The 19,945-nt window shown below is 43.2% G+C and overlaps 1 protein-coding gene across 1 annotated transcript in view; it reads right to left on the reverse strand.

Annotated features, from left to right (window-relative positions):
* Positions 1–19,945, reverse strand: part of MAN2C1 (mannosidase alpha class 2C member 1) — a 1,630,015-nt gene that overhangs the window by 1,091,480 nt on the left and 518,590 nt on the right. The window contains exon 8 of the mRNA XM_044077185.1: positions 9,087–9,197. Coding sequence (XP_043933120.1) covers positions 9,087–9,197 — 111 coding nt within the window. The remainder of the gene's footprint in view (positions 1–9,086; positions 9,198–19,945) is intronic.

A 19,945-nucleotide genomic window follows, 5' to 3' on the forward strand; every position in this document is an offset into this window, starting at 1 on the left:
CGGAGTAAGTTTTTCTAGTAGAGGGTCTCCTGGCCTCCAAGATGACATCCTGTACCTCTTTGGAGAGGAGAGTTTGTTGGTAAATTAAGGTATTCTCCATGCAGCTAGATTTAGAGTTCTGAGCTGGCTGTGAAGGGTCTTATAGTTGTGCTGGGACAACAGAAGAGGAACTTGAGGAAGGATCCATGGTGGTGAGTGTGACAGGCTCTTTAGGAGAGGATATCAGTGTGTTGTGGCCAGTCTGGAGCAATGAGAATCATTTGTGGCCTCTCTGCTCTGGTTTTTAACAGGACTTTGGCCAGTAGAGGTAGAGGCAGGAAGGCATACACTGTCAATGTTGTCCAATTGAAAGAGAGTGCGTCCACTTTCCAGGCCTGTGGATGATAGGTCTTTGAGCAGAATTTTTCCAACTGGTAATTTCTGTGGGTAGCAAATAGATCTATGTCTGGCTGTCCCCATGCCTGAGTTATCTTTGAGAAGACTTGAGGATGTAACTTCCATTCGTGTGGGTCTGTCATATTTCTGCTCAAGTTGTCTGCCAGTGTGTTTTCCTTCCCTGGCAAGAATTGTGCCTGTAGTTGAATTTGTAATTCCAGTGCTGTGTTCCACAGGGTCATGGCTTGCCTGCACAGGGGGTATGAATGTGTTCCTCCCTGTTTGTTTATGCACCACATGACTGTGGTGTTGTCTTTCCTTATTAATAGCTGGCCTGGATGCAGTAGGTCTTTGAAGGTCATAAGAGCATTTTGCACGGCTAGCATCTCCTTTTGGTTGATGTGTAGGTGCATCTCTTTTTGGGACCATTTTCCCTGAATACACTGACCTGCCATGTGTGCTCCCCAGGCGTAGTCTGAGGCGTCTGTTGTGATGATTTGAGTTGCTTGTGGTAAACAGAAAGGAAGACCTGTGTTTCTTTGGCATGCTTGAGCCCACCACAAAAATTCCTTTTGAAGGCATGGAATGAGTGGTATAATTGTTTCCAAGCTGTGGCTGTGCTGAGACCATAAGTTTTTTAGGTACCATTGTAGTTTCCTCATATGCAGCTTTGCAAATGGTATTAGTAGGATGCAAGATGCCATGAACCCCAGAGCCTGCAGGATTTTCCTTGCAGTTAGCCTGGTTAAAGTTGCCATTTTGTTGTAGTAGTGAGACAGTTGCTCTTGTTTGTCTGGCGTGAGGTAGGCCATCTGGGTAGTTGTATTTAAGCTGGCACCCAGGAAAATTATCTGTTGAGAAGGTATTAGTTTTGATTTCTTTTTGTTCACTGTGTACCCCAGGCAGTTTAACAGTTTTATTACAAACGCCAGATGTTGCAATAGAAGGTCCTTTCTGTCTGCTTGGATCAGGCAGTCGTCCAGATATGGGTAGATTTGGATTCCTCGTTGTCTGCAGAAGGCAATTACTGATGCCAGGCATTTCGTAAACACTCTGGGCGCAGTAGATAAGCCAAAGGGCAATGCAGAGAATTGGTAATGGGTTGAACCTGCAAGAAATCTGAGGTATCTTCTGCAATCTTGTCTGATAGGGACATGCAGGTATGCCTCCTTGAGGTCCAACGTTACCAGCCAAGACTCCTTGCCCAGCATGGGAAGAAGCTGCTGTAATGTGAGCATCTTGAATTTTGGTACCTCTAGATATGTGTTTAGAATAGATAGGTCTAAGATGGGTCTCCAATCTTTGTCCTTCCTTGGTACCAGAAATAGTCTTGAATAAAAACCTTGACCTTGTTCTTTTGCAGGTACCTCTTGAATTGCTTTCATAGCCATAAGAGTGGAAATTTGCCTTTGTGCCTCTGCCCACTGATTTTGTGGCAGGTTTGGCATGCCTCTCATTTTTGGAAGGGTGTGAAAGTGGAACCTGTAGCCCCTGTCTATAATATATAGAATCCATTTGTCCTGTGTAACAATGTGCCAGTTTTTTGAAAATAAGGCCAGTTTTCCGCCCAAAGGTGCTGCCATTATATCTTTGTTTGGCAGGCATAGAGGAAAGTCATTGCATCTGTTTTCTAAATGACTGTGGTCTATCTTCTCCACCTCTGGGGGCTGGTGTTTGCCACTGTCTAGCTCTGTAAGATCCTTGAGGTTGTCCTCTACCCCTTGGGCGTCTGTATCTGCCCCTTTGGGGTCTGTCCGTGGCTGGAAAGGACCAATTTTTTGAAGGCCAGTTTCTGCTGAAGCATGGAGGCTGCACCTGCAAGAAATCTTTAACTGTTTGCATAGATTTCACTTTTTCCTCCATTTTCTTTAGTACCTCCTCAGCTTTAACACCAAACAATACATCTTTTTGTAGTGGTGCATCTAATAACTTTGCTTTGACATGATCTGGTAAGGTTTGCTCTTTAAGCCAAGCATGTCTACGTATGACTGACCCTGTGACAGCAGCTCTGCATGAGGCCTCTAAAGCATCAAAACCACACTGCAAGGTATGTTTTCCCACTTGTTCTGCTCCATGCAACAAATCCTGCAACTCTTTCAAGTCTGGTTGTTCTGTTTCTGTCATTTTGCCTTTCAGCTGAGATAGCAAGAACTGTTGGTATTTTAACATATGAAATTGACAGTTTAATGCCCTCATGGTTAAAGTGGCTGATGTATACACCTTTCCCCCACCTTTCTAATGCTCTAGAATCTCTCTCTGAAGGCAAAGGGTTTTTAGCAGTAGAGGCCTTAATCCCCTTGGGACCCTGTGAAATTGTTTCTGGGTCAGCAGTATGGCTTTTATAAAGGAACTGGTGAGAATCAGGGACCTGGTAATATCTGTCTGGTTTAACAGGGGCTGGAGGTAATGAGTCTGGATTAAGACTGGCTTCTGCGTACACATCATCCAAAATATCTAAAACAGGAGGAATAGCCAGGGGCCTATGCTGGGGAAGTAGTAGAAATTCCCTGAGCCTTTTCTTGGAATCTGAGTAATCTTGGCCTTCCCAGTGGAAGTGCTCTCTCAATGTATGCAGGGTTTCCCCAAAAGAGTAGTCCTCAGGGGGGGGGAGACCGAGGGAATAGACTCCTCAGCATCAGAGTCCTCAAAAGGGGAATAGGCATAATCTTGGTCCTCAGAATGGTCTGAAGTAATAGAAGCCTGGTCTGAGGAAGGGTAGTCTTCCTCCAACATGGGTCTTTTGTCTGAGGTGGGTTGAGAACTCCTGATGAGAGTAATCAAATCCTCAGCCATTTTAAGCATCTGTTTTTTGGGCATGGGGCCTTGAGAGGGGGTCTGAGGACCTTGTTTTTTAATTTTTATTGCAGCTTTAGACTGAGTGAATGATTTAATAGAGGAGGTGGTAGGCCTGAAAACGCCTTCAGAAATGGCAGGCCTTGCTAAAATTTCGGTTTCCCCGCCAAGAGTGGCGTCAGTATTTGCAGTGGGAATGGAGCCCGAGGATTCTGCGGCCTCGGGTACTGAAGTCGCCGGTAAAATAGTTTCATCGGTAGTCAGGGGCTGCGTAGGCGCCTCGCTGAGAACCAGAGAACCGGTAGTCGGCCTAAGCGTGATCTCAGTACTCGGTGCAGGCCTCGGATGTCTATCCTAATCCTTGCGTCTTTTGCCTAAAACTGGCGTCGGTGCATCCGACATGATATAATTAAATTTTTTTCCAAAATAATGAAGGGCGAACTCCGCCCGGCGCTTAAGAGTGTGCTTGTTAAACCTAGCACAAACACGGTAGGCTGAGACGTCGTGGTCTGGCCCTAAGCAAGGTATACAGTAAGAGTGAAAATCCTTATGCGGCATTTGTTTCCCACAAGAAATGCAATTATTAACTTTGTCTGACATCGGTCTGAGGCAAGAAAAGTTTCCGTAACGGGGTACTTAGCTTTAAAGAAGACTTCGGCTGAAATACTGTTCGTAAATCTCAGGAGCTGGCCGACCGGCACTTGCGAACTGCTTCTGCTTCGGGCACCGCGCGGCAAGAAAGACTGAAGAAAATGGCGTCGGCTGCCTCTTTTATACTCTTGCCGCACTAACGTCAGGGAAGAAGCGACGACAACTGACGCCGGACCTAGACTTTGGAATTCAGCCGACTGAGGACCAGCCTGACGGCAGGATAACCCAAGTGTGATGACTGCAGCTGTATGCACGATGAACATCTTAACCACCAAAGATGGGACGTCCAGCAGACAGGACTGATCCTGATCGGAAATTCCATGGGCAGGTGTAGCCAAGACCGTTGAACAGCCAGAGTCCACTGAAGAAACCAAGGGAGAATTGATATGGAGGCAGCCATGGAGCCCAAAGCCCGGAGAACCTCGCTCGCCTTTGGAGACTTGGAGTTTGCTATCTGAGTTATGTGGCACCTGAGGTGTAAGATCCTGTCTGGAGTTAAGAATACCTTCATCTACAAAGTGTCTAGCCATGCCCCAATGAAGTCTAAAATTTGTACTGGTTGCAATTGGGATTTCTGAACATTGACTGTAATTCCCAGTAGATCTGCCAACCGAATGAAGAAATCTCGGGCCAGACACAGGTGATGCTTGTTGGGCACAGCGAAGAGCCAGTTGTCCAGGTAAGGAAACACCTGAATACCATGAAGCCTCAGGTGAGCCGCTACAGCTGCCATTACCTTTCGTGAACATGCTAGGGTCTGTGGTGAGATCGAAGGGTAGGGCTCTGAACTGAAAAATGACTGGCTCCCAGCCGGAAGCGCAGAAACCTCCTGGAGCTTCTGTGTATTTTGATGTGGTAGTAAGCATCCTGGAGGTCTAACAAGCACATCCAGTCACACTCTCAGAGATAAGGTAGAATGGACTGTAGGGGTGATCTGGAATTTCTGTTTGGCTACAGCTACAGGTTCAATGTTGACAGGTCTAGAATTGGCCTGAGGTCCCCCGTCTTTTTTGGCACCAAAAAGAACCTTGAGTAGATGCCTGATCGGGGGGGGGCCTTTTTGATGGCTCGTTTGAGAAGCAGCTTTGAAACCTCTGGAGCTGTGGCCTCCCTGTGAGCGGGTGGAACATCCGGGAGGTGTTTTGGAATATTTGAAGGGGCAACAAATGGGATAGTGTAACCTCTGGATATTATCTGTAACACCCAGTGATCTGTCGTAATGGACTCCCATGCCGCTGGGTGTAAGGACAATCTTCCCATGACTGCCTCCAGAGTAGGATAATCGGGCAACCCCTCAGGGCTGAGGACCGGGTCTATCAGAAAAATGTTTCCTAGACCGAAAATTCTTCTGGGACCCCCCCTCTATCTCTGGGTCGGCGTCAATCCTGTCCCCCTCTGCCTCTGGGGGAATAGTTGTCCTGAGAATCCCGGGAAAACTGAGATTTTCGGAACCACATTTTCTTCTGCCCTCTTTGATTCCTAGAGAAGGACTGCTGAGGGTTAGAGAAGCAGATCCCGGCAGATAAAGTCTTCCCGTCCTTTTCACTCTGGACAAGTGTGTCATGTACTATCTTCCCAAAAAGGGAAGAAACGTCGTAGGGAGCATTGATAAATGATGCCTTGAAAGGGTCCGCGAACTGACACAACCTGAGCCAGGCATGACGCCTCATGCCTATGCCTGTCCCAGCCACCCTAGCTACTCCTTCCATGGTATGGGAAAGGAGCCACATAGATGTGTTTGAGATTGACTTCAGAGTAGACATTTTCGCAGAGAACAACTGTTTGTCCTGCGGCGATAAAGACTCTGGGGGCGACTCAGCGAATTCTGAAGCAGAGTCTCACTGAAGCTGGATCACATGTGCCAAATAGCTCAGTGCATGGATTGAAAAGGTCGCTGAGGAATAGACACACTTCCCAAACCTATCCACTGACCTGGACTCCTTGTCTGGAGGGTGAATTGAGGAACTTTCCTGTGCTAGTTCCTTCTTGATGGCCACTGCAACCAACATAGCATCAACTGGGGCTCCTTTTGACCAAGGTTGCTTGTCGGAAGGGGGTGATAAAATTTTGTCAGGGAGTTTGGGGAATGGGCTCTACGGTGTCAGGCTCCTTCCATGCCGTGTGGTGATAAGGTCCACCAAGGGGTCCGCTGGCAGGGACACCCAGGAAGTAGATGGGCCCGTGCCAAAGGCCTCCAGGAACACCGAGTCATCCACAGAAGGTTTTGGGGCTGACCAACCTCCCCTCTGGTGGAGGATCTCCATGACTTCTCCGAAGGAGACGTCTTTGGGATGTGACCTGGGGGAACCTTCTCCTTCATCTAAGTCAGTGTCCGTAGTGAGGGACTTGGGGGAGTCCAAGTGCCTCCTTTTGCACTTGCGCTTATGGTGACCCTCTTCAGTGGGACTCTCAGAAGAGGATTCGTGAGCCACAGGGGGTTCCTCACGGAAATTAACCTGGGGATCCTCTGGTACGGGCTGTCCCTGAGACAGGATGAAGGGAGTCGTCGCCAAATCCAGGGGGGCTTGTGTGGAATCCGAGGGGATGGTCTAGGGTCTCAATCCCTGGGAGAGAACCTTCTCCACCACTTCGAAGGCAGAGGGAGAGCGGACCTCCTTAGTACCCAGCAAGGAAGACGCCCTCCCTGGATCCGAAGTGGGAACCGGAGCTGAAGCAAGGGTAGCCTGAGGTCTGAGGAAACGGGTCGGATCCAAAAAGGTCGGAGACAAAGAATCCATTCCCTCAGGTACGACTCCCTGTCTGCGGCTCCGAGAGTCGCTCGGATCCGAACTAATCAGATCCGAGGAACTCAAGGTAACAGCCGGAGTCGAGGTTGGAGGAACCGTCGGCGCCGAGCTACCAGCTCTGAAAATCCTCAGATCCAAGAGCCCCGAAGCACGGATCGGGGAAGGAGAGATGGGGTGGAAAAAGGGCATGGAGGTCCCCCCTCCAGAGGGAGAGGGGCCTGGCAAGACTCCCATCTGTATTTGGGTCTGAATGAATCTCCGCATCATCCTGTCCATGTCCAAGTCCGATAAACTCAGAGTCAGCATCGAAGAGGCCACTGACTCGGATCTGGCTGGTCTGCGCAATGACAGGGAGGAAGGCCTCGGGTGCGAATGTTCCAATGGCTCCGGGGAGAAACGAGGAGACTGGAGCCATGGAGAAACTGGCCTCATGGCCTTAGAAGGGGTACTAAGAAAGAGCTCCCTGTCCGGGGATCTCTTGTGAGGTCTGTCCTTTGTCTTGTCCCTATCCTCTTTGCGCCTTTCTCTGTCCTTTTCCTTGTCAGCCACGCTGACTGTAGATTTGTCTTTATTAGGCCCAGCACCAGAAGAAGAGGGAGTTTGGGTCCCTGTCTGGGTGGGAGGTTGAGCACTAGGTACCGAGGCCATGGCAGATTCCAGCATGGATGCGGGGGGAGAAGGCCTTTGGCTACTAACTTGGCCTTCCAATCCCTGAGGGCCCTAGGATTGAACCCAGTGCAGATAGAACATTGAGTGGACAAATGTGCCACTCCCAAGCAAATCACACACACAGTGTGACCATCAGCCAGGAAGAGCTTATGGCCACACTCTGTACACTTCTTGCAAACAGATTTTGGCTGATCAGCCATGGTCCTTCACCCAAAAAGAAAACACTACCTACCAGAAAAACCACACACAAACACAGGTAGGGGAAGGGCAAGCCTAACAACTACTCTACCAAGTTTAACAAAACTTTTTTTTTTTTTAAACCGACGAACAAGCGATACACTAAAAAGGGGAGGAAGGGAAAAAATCACTCAGACACATACAAGATTAAGTATTAATAACACTTACTATCCCTGAGCTCAGAGCTGCGGTGGTGGTGCTGCGGTAGCGTTGTCACCTCACAGTAAGACGCTGTCCAGTTCGATTCTTAGCTAAAGCATCTTCTGCCTGGAGACATGTGTGGATGGGCGTACCTTCGTTGAAGTTTGTGCGTCAGGCCTGGCAAGTCGGTACATAAAAATCTACTGCCAATCATTAGCGGACCAGAGTTCCGCTGTGGCGACCCCTAACCGGGAAAAGCCGAAAGATACAACAACTATCCCTGAGCTCAGAGCAAAGGAGGCCACAATGCACACTACTGACGCGGCAAACGAGATCTGATGAAGACAGGAGATGGTAGTGCATTATGGGTAAGGGGAGGAGCTCGGAGCTTGGAGCAGATGCTAGAAAAAAAGTTGCCGGCTCGGATCTGATACGGATCAGTATACCCACAGGTTGCAGATAAAATGAAGTTAACTACTTCAGATTCAGTGTTATACAGACAGTTACTGTGTCATTCCTGAATGGTGTCATTCAATGGGAAAATACTTTTAGTACGCTAACAAGATTCAAGTTCAGAGTTGTCCGACGTGTTTTTTATTGAAATGTTATAAGAGTTATAAGATTTTATTCTTCTAGAATCTTAGGACATTTGCAACTTGGGTTTGTTTCCAAGATGCAACTGTCCAAAGGAATGCTGTCCTGTGAAATGAGAGAAACTGTCTTATAAATAAATGCATGTCTGCATGAGTACATGCACTAATAAGCAACACTATTACTGACCATATGAAAAATGAAGACCAGTGAAGGGAAAAAGCATGTAGCAGCAAGGCTGAAACAAAAACAAACATAAAAAATTTCAATTGCATAGCTGGGATAATCATTCCACTAAGTTTCACAAAAAACAAGCACATACTAAAGATGCTGTAGATCTGAGTGTGACTAGATAGCATCTCTGGCTGAGGCTAAATCATTCAGCTAATCAAATAGCCTATAGGCTATAACAGGTGGGGGAAGGAAAATACAAAAGGACAAACTGTTGGCACTTTACCCGCTAAAGTTTGTGAAGGCTGACCTGTAGTATGCAAAAAAGCGAATCAGAAACTCCTGCCTCTGTGTGAACATGTGACTTACATAGCATTAAAATGTAAGCAAAGTACTCAGGCAAGCAGCTGATTTCAGGAACGAGATAGTGCCCCTTTAATGTACTAAAATGTGAATAATGAAAGAAATAAAGAGGCAGAAACAAAACAGAAACCTTCCTAGGTTCAGTTCATGCTCATTATCCACTGTCTGCAAATTTTAACTCCCATAATGTCTTGTTTCTAACTGCATGTAAACTAATACAGACAAGATTAAATTCTGTACGGAGTTACATTTTATACTAGCTGTAAAGCAGTAAACATAAGGGAACTATTTTTCAGTGGCAAAACTATATAAGCCAAAATAACGGACTAAAAGTCCAGAATACATTACCATTTCTACCCATGTGCCTCCAACAGGAACAAACTGACCCTTCTTCACATAGTCCTGGATTTTGGAATAAAGATCTGGGTACGAGTTCTTCACCCATTCAAACTGCTGAGCCTGATCAAGTACCAAAGTCAAAGATTAAAATATGTTTTGTTTGTTACACACAACATACTAAAAAGTGAATAAAATCTGTTAACCTTTAAACAGGAAATAAATGCTAAAACTGTTAAAGATGAAATGACCATTCCTGAAGTACTTAGCCCAATTCAGAAAGGATGCCATGAGGTGCGGTAACCACTTCTGATTCAGACACAGCCCTACCACGGTGCTGCAACATGAAGATGTGCAGCACTGCAGTGTGTTGTCTCTGTGGCTGTGCCAAATGGTAATGAGACGTTCTGGTTGACTGGCACAAGCTAATTAGACACGTGTTCTCCCTCTGAACTGCCAGTAGTAAAACACTTAGCCAGCTGCTCCTGGCCAGTCTTGGTAATGAACAGTGACAAAAGCTTGCATTTCTTCATTATACCAGAGTTAAGTACCAGGGAGTTTAGTGGACAGGTAGTGTTGGGGGAATGTGTGTGTGTGTGTGTGTGTGTGTGTGTGTGTGTGTGTCTATGTGAGGGGTTGCATGTGTGACTGAGTGTGTCTGCCTGGAAAGTAGCAGTAGGTGGGTTAGTGACAGGGTAGGTTAGGAATATGTGTGTATGTGTCCGTGACTGCAATTGGGTGGAGAGGGTGCTGTGTGTGTGTGTGTGTGTGTGTGTGTGTGTGTGTGTGTGTGTGTGTGTGTGTGTGTGTGCGCGCACGCATGTATGGAAAGAAAGTGTGAATGTGCATGTGATGAGGGAGGAGGCTGCCATACCTGCACACTCCCTTAGAGCAATGAGCAAGTCCTGCAACACTGTTGGATCTGACCGAGCCATTAGACAATAGAGATTACTTTTACACTTTGTGCCTTAAAAGAAACTAAACCTAATGGGAATCGGGGGTAACATTAGTCATAAGCAATAACTCTGACAGATTGTGCTTTAATGGCACCAAGGTTTGAGGGAACACTAACAACGTGCCTTAAGGGCATCTATTTAAAAAAGGGGCAGTGTAGGTTAGAGAGCACCACTACACAACAGGGATACATCTTTAACAAAGTCCCTCAATGGCACTACAGTAAAATATGAAATGGGGGAACAGCAACCGCCAGGGATTACATTTTATCTCAAGCCTTAACAGCACTTGTACACAATGTGAGTTAGAGGGAACATTAGACAACAGCGTACCATTAGATCATCATGTCTTAATGGCACCTGGGGGTGGGGGAACAACTAAACACCAGGAAACTCTACAAAGCGTGCTTTAAAGGTACTTGATTAAAAAGTAAAAAACAACATGGATCAAGGGGGAAGCCACTAGACATCCAGGACAATATAAACAGCATGCTTTAATGACACTAAAACGGACTCCAAGCTTATACCCTCTCACCTCACACAGAGGATGTTAGTCCTCTGCTCCCCCGCTACACAACAGGAATTTAATATAAATAAGAGTTGTAAAAAAGATTACAAAAGAGGGAAAAAATGATAAAAAACCTTGCAAACCCTTGCCACAGGAAGCAAAAGCATTACCTTGTTGCTATGACAAGTTAGTCTAGCAAAGGTTTTTTAGCCTTCTAAAGAAGATCTCAGCATTATTCAATGTCTGCAATAAGTTCATGAGTTATGAGGGAAAGGGACAGAACACACATAAGCATACTTCTCACCCTCATAGCGAAAAAAATCAAAACAAAACCAAAATTAATGGTGGGATAGACACACAATCAGGGACAGACTGTTTTCCTTTTATAAACTTAGAAGTCATTAGAATAACAGTTTTTGTACCAGCATGTATTTACTGAAGGATATGAAATGTGAAATTAATATTTGTCATTAATGACTGACTGTAATCATCAATGATTTATGATGGCATGAAAAGGAAGCCATTGGAGACATTCTGACAACACAGTGACAGGTTTATAGTATGTGGTGTGTGTGTGTGTGTGTGTGTGTGTGTGTGTGTGTGTGTGTGTGTGTGAGAGAGTGAATGGGGGAGGATACCTGCTGTGCCAATGCAATGCATGGACGACAGTGTTATCTATCACAGGAAAGTGCTGTTCTGCACTCTTGGTAGTTGACAGTGATTCAGAGGCATGCAATTAGCAGAGAAGGTCTTTTCTCAATGAGGCTAACATGATCCTGAATTGCAAATCTCTGCATTATGTAAACAGTTTTTCTACCACAGCTCTTACCATGAACAGTGGGTCTAATTCTGAATCCTTAGGACTGCTTTTCTAACTAAAATTCAAGTTATTACTTTGCATTAAATTCACCATTATAAATCACACCAGTGTACATGCTTTAGAAAATGGAAGCTTTCATGACACCCTTTGAATACAATTAAAATATTTTAAAAGACTTCCAAGAGACAGTAAAGAACATCGTGTGTAAGAACAAGTAAAAGCTGGTGACATTAATAACAATAACTGCAAGAAAGCTGGAATGAAAAATAATAATGTTACCTCAGTTGCCTCCTTGTATGAGAAAAAAGTAAGTGCTGTAATTCATAGCTGTGTTGCAGAGAAATATAGCTTGTCATGCACAGATGGGGAGCTGCACTTTTCTGATTTGCATCTCACAGGCATGCACAAAATGCATGGCCATAGACCAGATTAAAATAGGACTTGCATAGCTATGAATTGCTCAGAAATGTATCCTGCCCCCCCCCCCATAGAACGTCATCCCTCCCAATGGATTTCCAGATATTCACTGCCTTGGATACAATGCACTGCACAGTTCTGGGTTTCTTTCTAAGTTCTAGGGATAACTGTGCAGCTACCTGGAGGACAACCCACAGAATATACACATCTTTCACCAGACATACACAGAGGTACATTTTTACACACTTTACACATACAGACACGCATCTAGTGTTGGAACACGTTGAACCCCCAGTAACCTCATCCATACCAATATAACAAACATTCAAGCAAATACAATCATATGCGTATATACACACACACACGCGTGCGCGCGTGCCCTCTCTCACACACACACACACACACACACACACACACACACACACACACACACACCAATAACTTCATCCATACCCATATAACAAACATTCAAGCAAATACAATCATTTGCGTGTGCATACACCCACACTCACACACACACACACACACACACACACACAAAATATTGCACTTGTTGTGTCTTTCGGCTTATCCCGGTTAGGGTCCGGTCCGCTAATGTTTGGTAGTGGATTTTTACATGCCGAGTTACCAGCCCTGACACACAATCTTCAACGAAGGCACGCCCATTCACGCATGCCTCTAGACAGAAGAGGCTCTAGCTGAGAATCGATTGTGACAACGTCTTGCTGTGAGGCGACAACGCTACCGCAGCACCACTACCGTGGGTTCACACACAATATTGCACTACTTCTCCATATTGGCAATCTCAGTAGGGCATATATTTTGCAAACTATTCTACCTAGATCTTGTACAGTATGGGTATCTATGAATCACTGTACTGAACAAGAATATGTACAGAGTAGCACACCAGGATGCTGAATGGCCTGATTTAATAGTCTACTCCACATGGGATATTGCATTTGTATGTTGTTCTGAAAAACCTCAATGCTGAGTATTGTAAGACTGTTCTACTAAGTTGTGAGTAATATGACCCTATGCAAGCTGTCTATGAATTCCAGACAAAAACTGTTGGTTAACATTGTTTCATTTCTCATGGATTCTTGAGAATTACTTTACCCATGGTAGTAACTGTCTGCCCTTATACCGCTCACTGCATACTCACCCCTTAGACAGCATCTTGGCATATGTTGAGGAAATGGTGGGGCTTAAAGAACCACCTCCTATGATGAATGCCTAAATGACAGCCTCTGCATTATACCAGCTGATGTAACAGAGGTGGTTGACAGGCAAGAGGAAGAAAAAGAAGAAAAAAACACTGCTCAGATATTTACTTATAGGCAGGTTTCCATCAAAGCTGAGTTAATTTAACAAAATAATGGCGTCTCATCTACAACTTAAAGACGTAGTTACTTTATCAAAGAGTACAAAGTTGCTATATTTCTGCTTGTCTCTAGATATACTAACAAAATACAACGGCCTGCTTTAACTTCAAACACCCAAACAAACAAACAAAACAGGCCATTCTTTCTCCTGCAAATCAACTACCTTTGTAAACAAAATATTAACTATCATTTCCAACATACTGATATTATCTCATCTTGTTTCATAAATAATTCCTTGCAAAATTACAGCCAGAGTAATGGGGCAATAAGAAATGGAAGACTCTCACAAAAAAGTATTAGATACATTAGACTTTTCCTGCCAGGTTCCAGCTCCAGTGGCACAGATGGATAAAGCTTCTACTATGACCAAGGTGTCTTGGGCTTCATTAACAGCTTAGGTGTCTGCAGGAGCTCACCTAGGACACATGGAGGGTTCTATTCCAAGGGCAAGGCAGTGGGGTTGTAAGTTGCTACTATCCTGCTGAAGATACAAATGTGACACAGGGGCATGTGTTCATCTCACCAAGCAGGCAGGAACAAATCCGTTAATAATGAACTCCATGAGAAACAGTAAACTGCAAATACAGTAATCTGGAGGCAAGTTACAGTAAGTGAAGGTCTAACTATTCTTGTGTCAAAACATTTATTTTGTATTACAGGCTATGCATTTGTTTAGGGTGAGAATTAGCTGTGTTAATACTCATTTTCCCTCTTTCTAAACCTATTTTTCTAGGTTCCAATCAAGGTAAAATTAAAATAGCTAGCACACACCAGGTTGAATTTTATATAAAATAGAATTCATTATGACATTAAAATTACATTACTAATTTGATTTTTTTATTTTTATAGATGGTTATACACAAATCAATAAAGATGAAATTGGTGTACAGCAGTAAAAGTTAGAAAAAATTGCTTTTGGCATCTCAATCATCACTGGTCAGTCCAAGCTACAAAAAAGTTCTTGTTACTGTCCACAAGTCCTTTGTTGGCAAACTCTCCTTGTTTAAGGATATCCAGTCCTTGATAAACACAGTTATGTATCCTCTTGCTCTCTTTCTTTCTCTCTGGGAAATCCAGAAACAAACTGAAGATGCTTTCTTGCAAATTCAGACTGGTTCCTCTGTAAGTTGCAGTACAAATCCATTACAGGTACCACAACCTTTTTGCCACATAGTTTTTTAATCTTTGTAATGCCCATATAGTAGAAAGGAGAGCCTTTTTCACTATGTGAATGGTTTCTCTGCCTTACTTGGTATATTGCTAGCATAAGCTTCAACACAGTCATGAGAAACATGCTTTTGAAAATGGACAACACTGCCACTGTCAGTATATCTTGTTTCTACAAGGAGATTTTTATCTATCTCTGGATATGCCATGCATGGGATCAGACTCTATCTATCCTTTAAGTTTGCATGGCTTTTTCTTGATCCCCTCCCCATACACAGACTTCTGACTTTTTAGCAGCTCAGTGATCGGATTTGTCACCTCTGCAAAGTACTGAATTAACTGCCTAGTTACTGCATACACCCAGGAGGATTCTTGGCTCCCTTGCCCCCCCCCCCCCCCGAGGGTTGATACATTGGATAGCCACTATTCTGTTGTTTTGAAGGTGTAAACCATATGGTTCAATTTCATACCACAGATGTCTGGCCTTGATTCTAATCTACTGTCCTTTTTTGAGATAAAATTTGGTATCTGCATTCATTAACTGGATATCAAGCATATCAGAAGCTTTTAATTCTAACATCTGGGCTTGGGTAGCAGATATCCTGCCCCCCCCGGTAGAACTTCATCCCTCCCAGTGGATTTTCAAATATTTACTGCCTTGAATACAATGCACTGCACAGTTCTGGGTTTCTTTCCAAGTTTTAGGGATAACTGTGCCCTAATATGGGACAGTAGGCTCTAGAAGTACACATCTTAAAAATCATCTATCTCTCTCTGTATCTGAAAAAAAATCACCAGCTACAAAATATATCCTTCACTTATTTACAGATGTCGTGGGGATTTATTTTTATTTTATTTTACATTTGTTGACCGGGCTTATCCAACTGGATATATGTCCATTTTCAGTAGAGGCCCGGAGAGAAAAGCTCCAACACAGGAAATAGTATCATAGCATCATAGCCGGCCTTAGGCATAGGCCAACTAGGTGGCCGCCTAGGGCGCCGTTCTAGCAGGGGCATTTTTCCAGTATTAATTTGTTGTAGGTAGACCAGGACGGGGGCACCAGGTGGTGTGGTGGGGGGCTCTGCTGAGCCAGTTTGCCTAGGGCACCAGTTGACCTAAGGCCGCTCCTGCATAGCATACAGAATATGCAAAACATTCTTTTAGAATAGACAATACAAAAATTGTGTAAGATTTACCTGCAAAAGAAAACTTTGGATAGCATACATAAGATGATAAAGAATACCAAGAATTATCATAAATTAGAGGCATGGTTACAGGCACACAATCTAATACCAACATGCAGTACATATTCAGTAGAGGCCTGGGGAGAAAATCTCCAATGTAGGCAATAGTATCTTAGAATACATTATAGAAGGAAGTTACATTACATTATTTTATATTAGAAAATAGGAGGAGAGTTCTTTTAGAGAAGTAAGTCATAAAACAGTGCTGAGAGGAAGTCTTTTTAATGCTAGGAAGTGGTTAGAGTTCTAGTTGCAATTGCTAGGTGTAATAAAACAACAGAGCAAAGAGGGTAGGGGAGTGGGAGAAGGGAGATGGAGTGGGAGATAAGGAAATAGACTTTTAGTCTGGGTTAGAGCAGGGACATAGCCAGTGTGTTTTGAGATGTTCTTTAAGAAGTTTTCTGAAGAGTAGTGTGGAAGAAAATGATGATAATTCTTTAGGAAGCTGGTTCCAGGTTTTTCCCACTGTGTTGGAGAATAGTGAGTCCCCGGCCTTGTTGTTAGATTTTGTAGTAGAGACTAGAAGTTTATTAGCAGAGCGTAATGTTGCCAGATTATTATATGGGGTAACCATACTAGTGAGGATAGGAGTCTTGTTAGGATGGTAGAGAATCTTTTGGGTAATAGTCAGTTGTTGAGAAAGTAGTTGATTCTGCAGTTCTAACCATCCTAGCTTTTTAAGGTTGTGACAGTGATGGGTTCTAAAAGGGGAGCCAGTGGCAAATCTGGCAATGTTATTATAGCTGGTTGCAAGATTGCTAAGGTTGTTTTTAGATAGGTTAGTATAAATGGCAGAGGCGTAAAACAGGGTAGTGGTGTGAGGAAGGGTTTGATTCTATAAAGGGATCCTAGTTTTCGGCTGACTGAATTTATAGTAGTATTAATATGATCATCATAGCTAAGGCTGTGGTCTATTGTAATAGCTACGAGTTGGGTTGTAGTGTCTGGGGATATGGTCGTTCCATTGTTGGAAGTTACTGTGAAGTGACATTGTGGAGACCTTTGGTTAGGAGTAAAGAGCAATAATTTAGTTTTTTTAGGGTTAAGGAGGAGGCAATGACTCATGAACCAATTTTCAACAGTATGAAATACAGTTTGGATGAGGGTCTGGAGTGAGGAAGCAGAGTTGGCAGAGCACATTAAAGTTGAATCATCTGCATATTGTATGCAGGTGGCTTGTGGAATCTTAGTGTTAAGATCATTAATAAAGATTGAAAAGAGAAGAGGGCCTAATATGGAGTCTTGGGGCACTCCAATGTTGACTGGAAGGTGTGAGGATAAATTATTATCCCGAGAACAGCTTGATGTCTGTTATCCAAGTATGATTTAAACCAAAGTATTGCATGTGGGTCAAGAGATAGGGATTTTAGTATATCAATAAGTAGGTGATGGTTAACCATGTCGAAGGCTTTTGACAGGTCAATAAATAACGTAGATGAAAGAGAGTTGTTATTACGATGTTTGTTAATACAGTCAGAAAAGGATAGTAAGGCAGTGGTAGTACTATGGTGAGGTCTAAAACTATGCTGACAGTTAGCAAGTAAGTTATTAGAGAGAAGGTGGGTGAGCAACTGATGGTGGATACATTTTTCCATTATTTTTGCTATTGGAGAGAGTAAGGCTATTGGTCGAAAGTTAGAAATCTCCGTAGAGGAACCACCCTTATGCAGAGGGATGATGTGTGAAACTTTCCAGATGTTGGGGATTGTTCCTTCAGTAATTGTTCTATTTATAAGGATGGATATAGGATAAGCAATAGCTTTAGATGCAATTTGTAGGTATTCACCTGGTATATGGTCAGCTGAAGGGGTACAAGGTTTGGAATTTATGTTACACTACATTTCATTGCATATGGGGTTTTTCTAACTTCACTCCTATAGCAATAACTCTCAAGTTCCCTTTTTAAAAACAATTAAAATATTGTGCCTCGTTTTATCTTCTTCAGCACCCAGTCTATCTTTTCATCATCTATGAACCACCTTATTATGAAACTTTGTTCTACTTTACTCATCGTGGATAAAGCTGCAAAGCATTGTTTTAACTTTCTAATCTACTGAGCAATATTACCCACTTTTTGCTTTTGAGATCAACTTACTACCAAGTAGGTATAAGAACTGCAAAGCAATTTTAGGGGTTATAGACCCTTGTTCCCTTTTTGTTCACCTTTTTACTACTAGTAGGCTGGGGATCCTCACTATCAGAATCAGTCACTCTGGCAGTTAGCATTCTTCTTAGCCATATAATTTATGGGTAGCAATTTAGTGGGGGTAATAGACTTTCTACCTAGATGTTTGAAATTCTGCCCCTCTCATTCACTACAGCTACTACAGCTGGGGTATGTTTATATTGTGTTTATCAGCTCTGACTTCATCTTACCCATTAGCTGTGTCAAATGCCCACTTTGTTTTTGAAATTCAGATTGCCAGTTCTTTAAACACTCCATATTACCATGTACACCTCTCAAATAAGGTTCTTTTATAAAAAGGAAGATTCCAAATCTTTAATCTGTGCTAGCAGCATACCTCTATGGTGACTAAGCCTTTCACACATTTTACTCTGCAGTGTGAGCTGTACTTCTAAGTGATTGGCTTTCACAGATATAAATCTGTTATCTTCTAGCTTATCTTTGTCTCAATCTACAGGGGTTACAGGGCAAAATGAAGACTATTGTAGTGTCCATATAGCCTTGTCAGCAAAGTCTTCTTGTTTAAGAGTATTTAATCCTTCTTGACAACTAGAAATTAGACATGCATTCTGTATTGACTCCCTTTGGAAAATGTGGAAAAAAACTGAATATGCTTCCTTGCACGTCCATGCTGGCTCCTCGCTAGCATCCAATTAATTTACAGGTAGACTTGAAATCTCTCTCTGTCACACTGAATAACTCTGCTTCCCAGAAAATTGCTTTGAGTAGTGGCCAGATCCTGGATTAAAAAATGCATTCCTTTTTCAGAGTGCATAGCAGGATCATAGTCCTTCAGCAAGCACTTTCAGAGTCTGCCTGCTTGTCAGTTGGTAGCTATCAGCAGTCCAAATACAACTGTAGAGAGAAAGATACATTAATATCTCAAAATCTGACTATCTGAATCAGTTTTCTTCCCCTGCAGAATACATTCCAGCAGTAGATATGCATTGGAATTCCTTTGTTCCATATCTGCAGTTGGTTTGGTTCAGCTGTGGATATATGATTCTCCTTCTCCTGTTAGCCTTTGGACCAATTTGTTTTTCTTGCCACAGTTATTACTTCTCTGACTAAAATACAGCCCGAGAGAGAAGAGGTTTGTAGCCATTTCTTTCTTTTACATCCTGTAAGTTTACCACCCCCTTGCTGACCACTTGAAACTTTACGACCAGAGCAGTTCAGAATTCAGTTTTTATGTATCCAGCTTTCAAGTCTATTCTTGGTAATGGAAACTGCATGTCTATACTCCTCTTGGCAAGCTGAAAATCAATACTCAATGCAGATATCTAGAAGACGGGAGGTTTTGTTTCCTCCTACAAAACAAGTCTGAAATTGCATACTTTTTTTGCTGAAAAACTGAGAAAACAAAGATTTTAAATGGCATTGCTTCATGTAGTCTAGTTAGTGTTTTTGTTACATACTGTCACATGATATGCTAGGAGAATAGCAATAATAATACACAACAATATGAATGCAGAATTAATAAATGCAATCAATACACAGTAACAATAGCAAGCTAATGGCAAATAATACCCAATGCCATTAATAGTAGCAAGATATACAGAAATAGCAGTAATATTAAGGATAACCATGGCTATCAATGGTCTGGGAACTGTGGTGAGGGAGGGGCTTCAGAAGACAGTGAGTGATGTCATAAGAATTAGTGCCAGACTAATGGCAATCGGACTCCAGTCTAATGATACAGCAGTATTCTAGACCTCTGTCTGGCAAATGGCTTGATAATAGCCAACACATGGTTCAGAAAGAGAGACAGTCACAGAATCACATACAAGAGTGGCCAACATGCAACTCAAGTAAACTTCCCCCTAATAAAGGGCACTGGGGTAGAACCAAAGTTATCCCCAGTGAAACAGTTGGCACACAGCATTAACCACTGGTTGCCACAATCTGCTAGAAGCAGTGGTCAGAGAAGGCTCTAAGGTCAACAGAGACCATACTGAAGACCTGGAAGTTGACTGGAGAAAAAGCACAACAGTTCAAGAAATTATACAGGGTTCTGGCACCTCAAGAAGAAGAATGGTATCACCTCTAAACAGCATGTGTGAGGACTATAGAACAGATATGCAGCCAAGCCAGGTGCGTTAATAAGGTACATAAGGAAAGCTGTTGGAGGAATGAAGAAGTCCAAGAAGTCATCAAAAGAAATAAGGCATACAGGAAAAAGTGGGAGATAA

This window comes from Protopterus annectens, chromosome 7.part0 (genome assembly GCF_019279795.1).
Source record: "Protopterus annectens isolate FY-2018-M chromosome 7.part0, PAN1.0, whole genome shotgun sequence".
Lineage (NCBI taxonomy): Eukaryota > Metazoa > Chordata > Ceratodontiformes > Protopteridae > Protopterus > Protopterus annectens.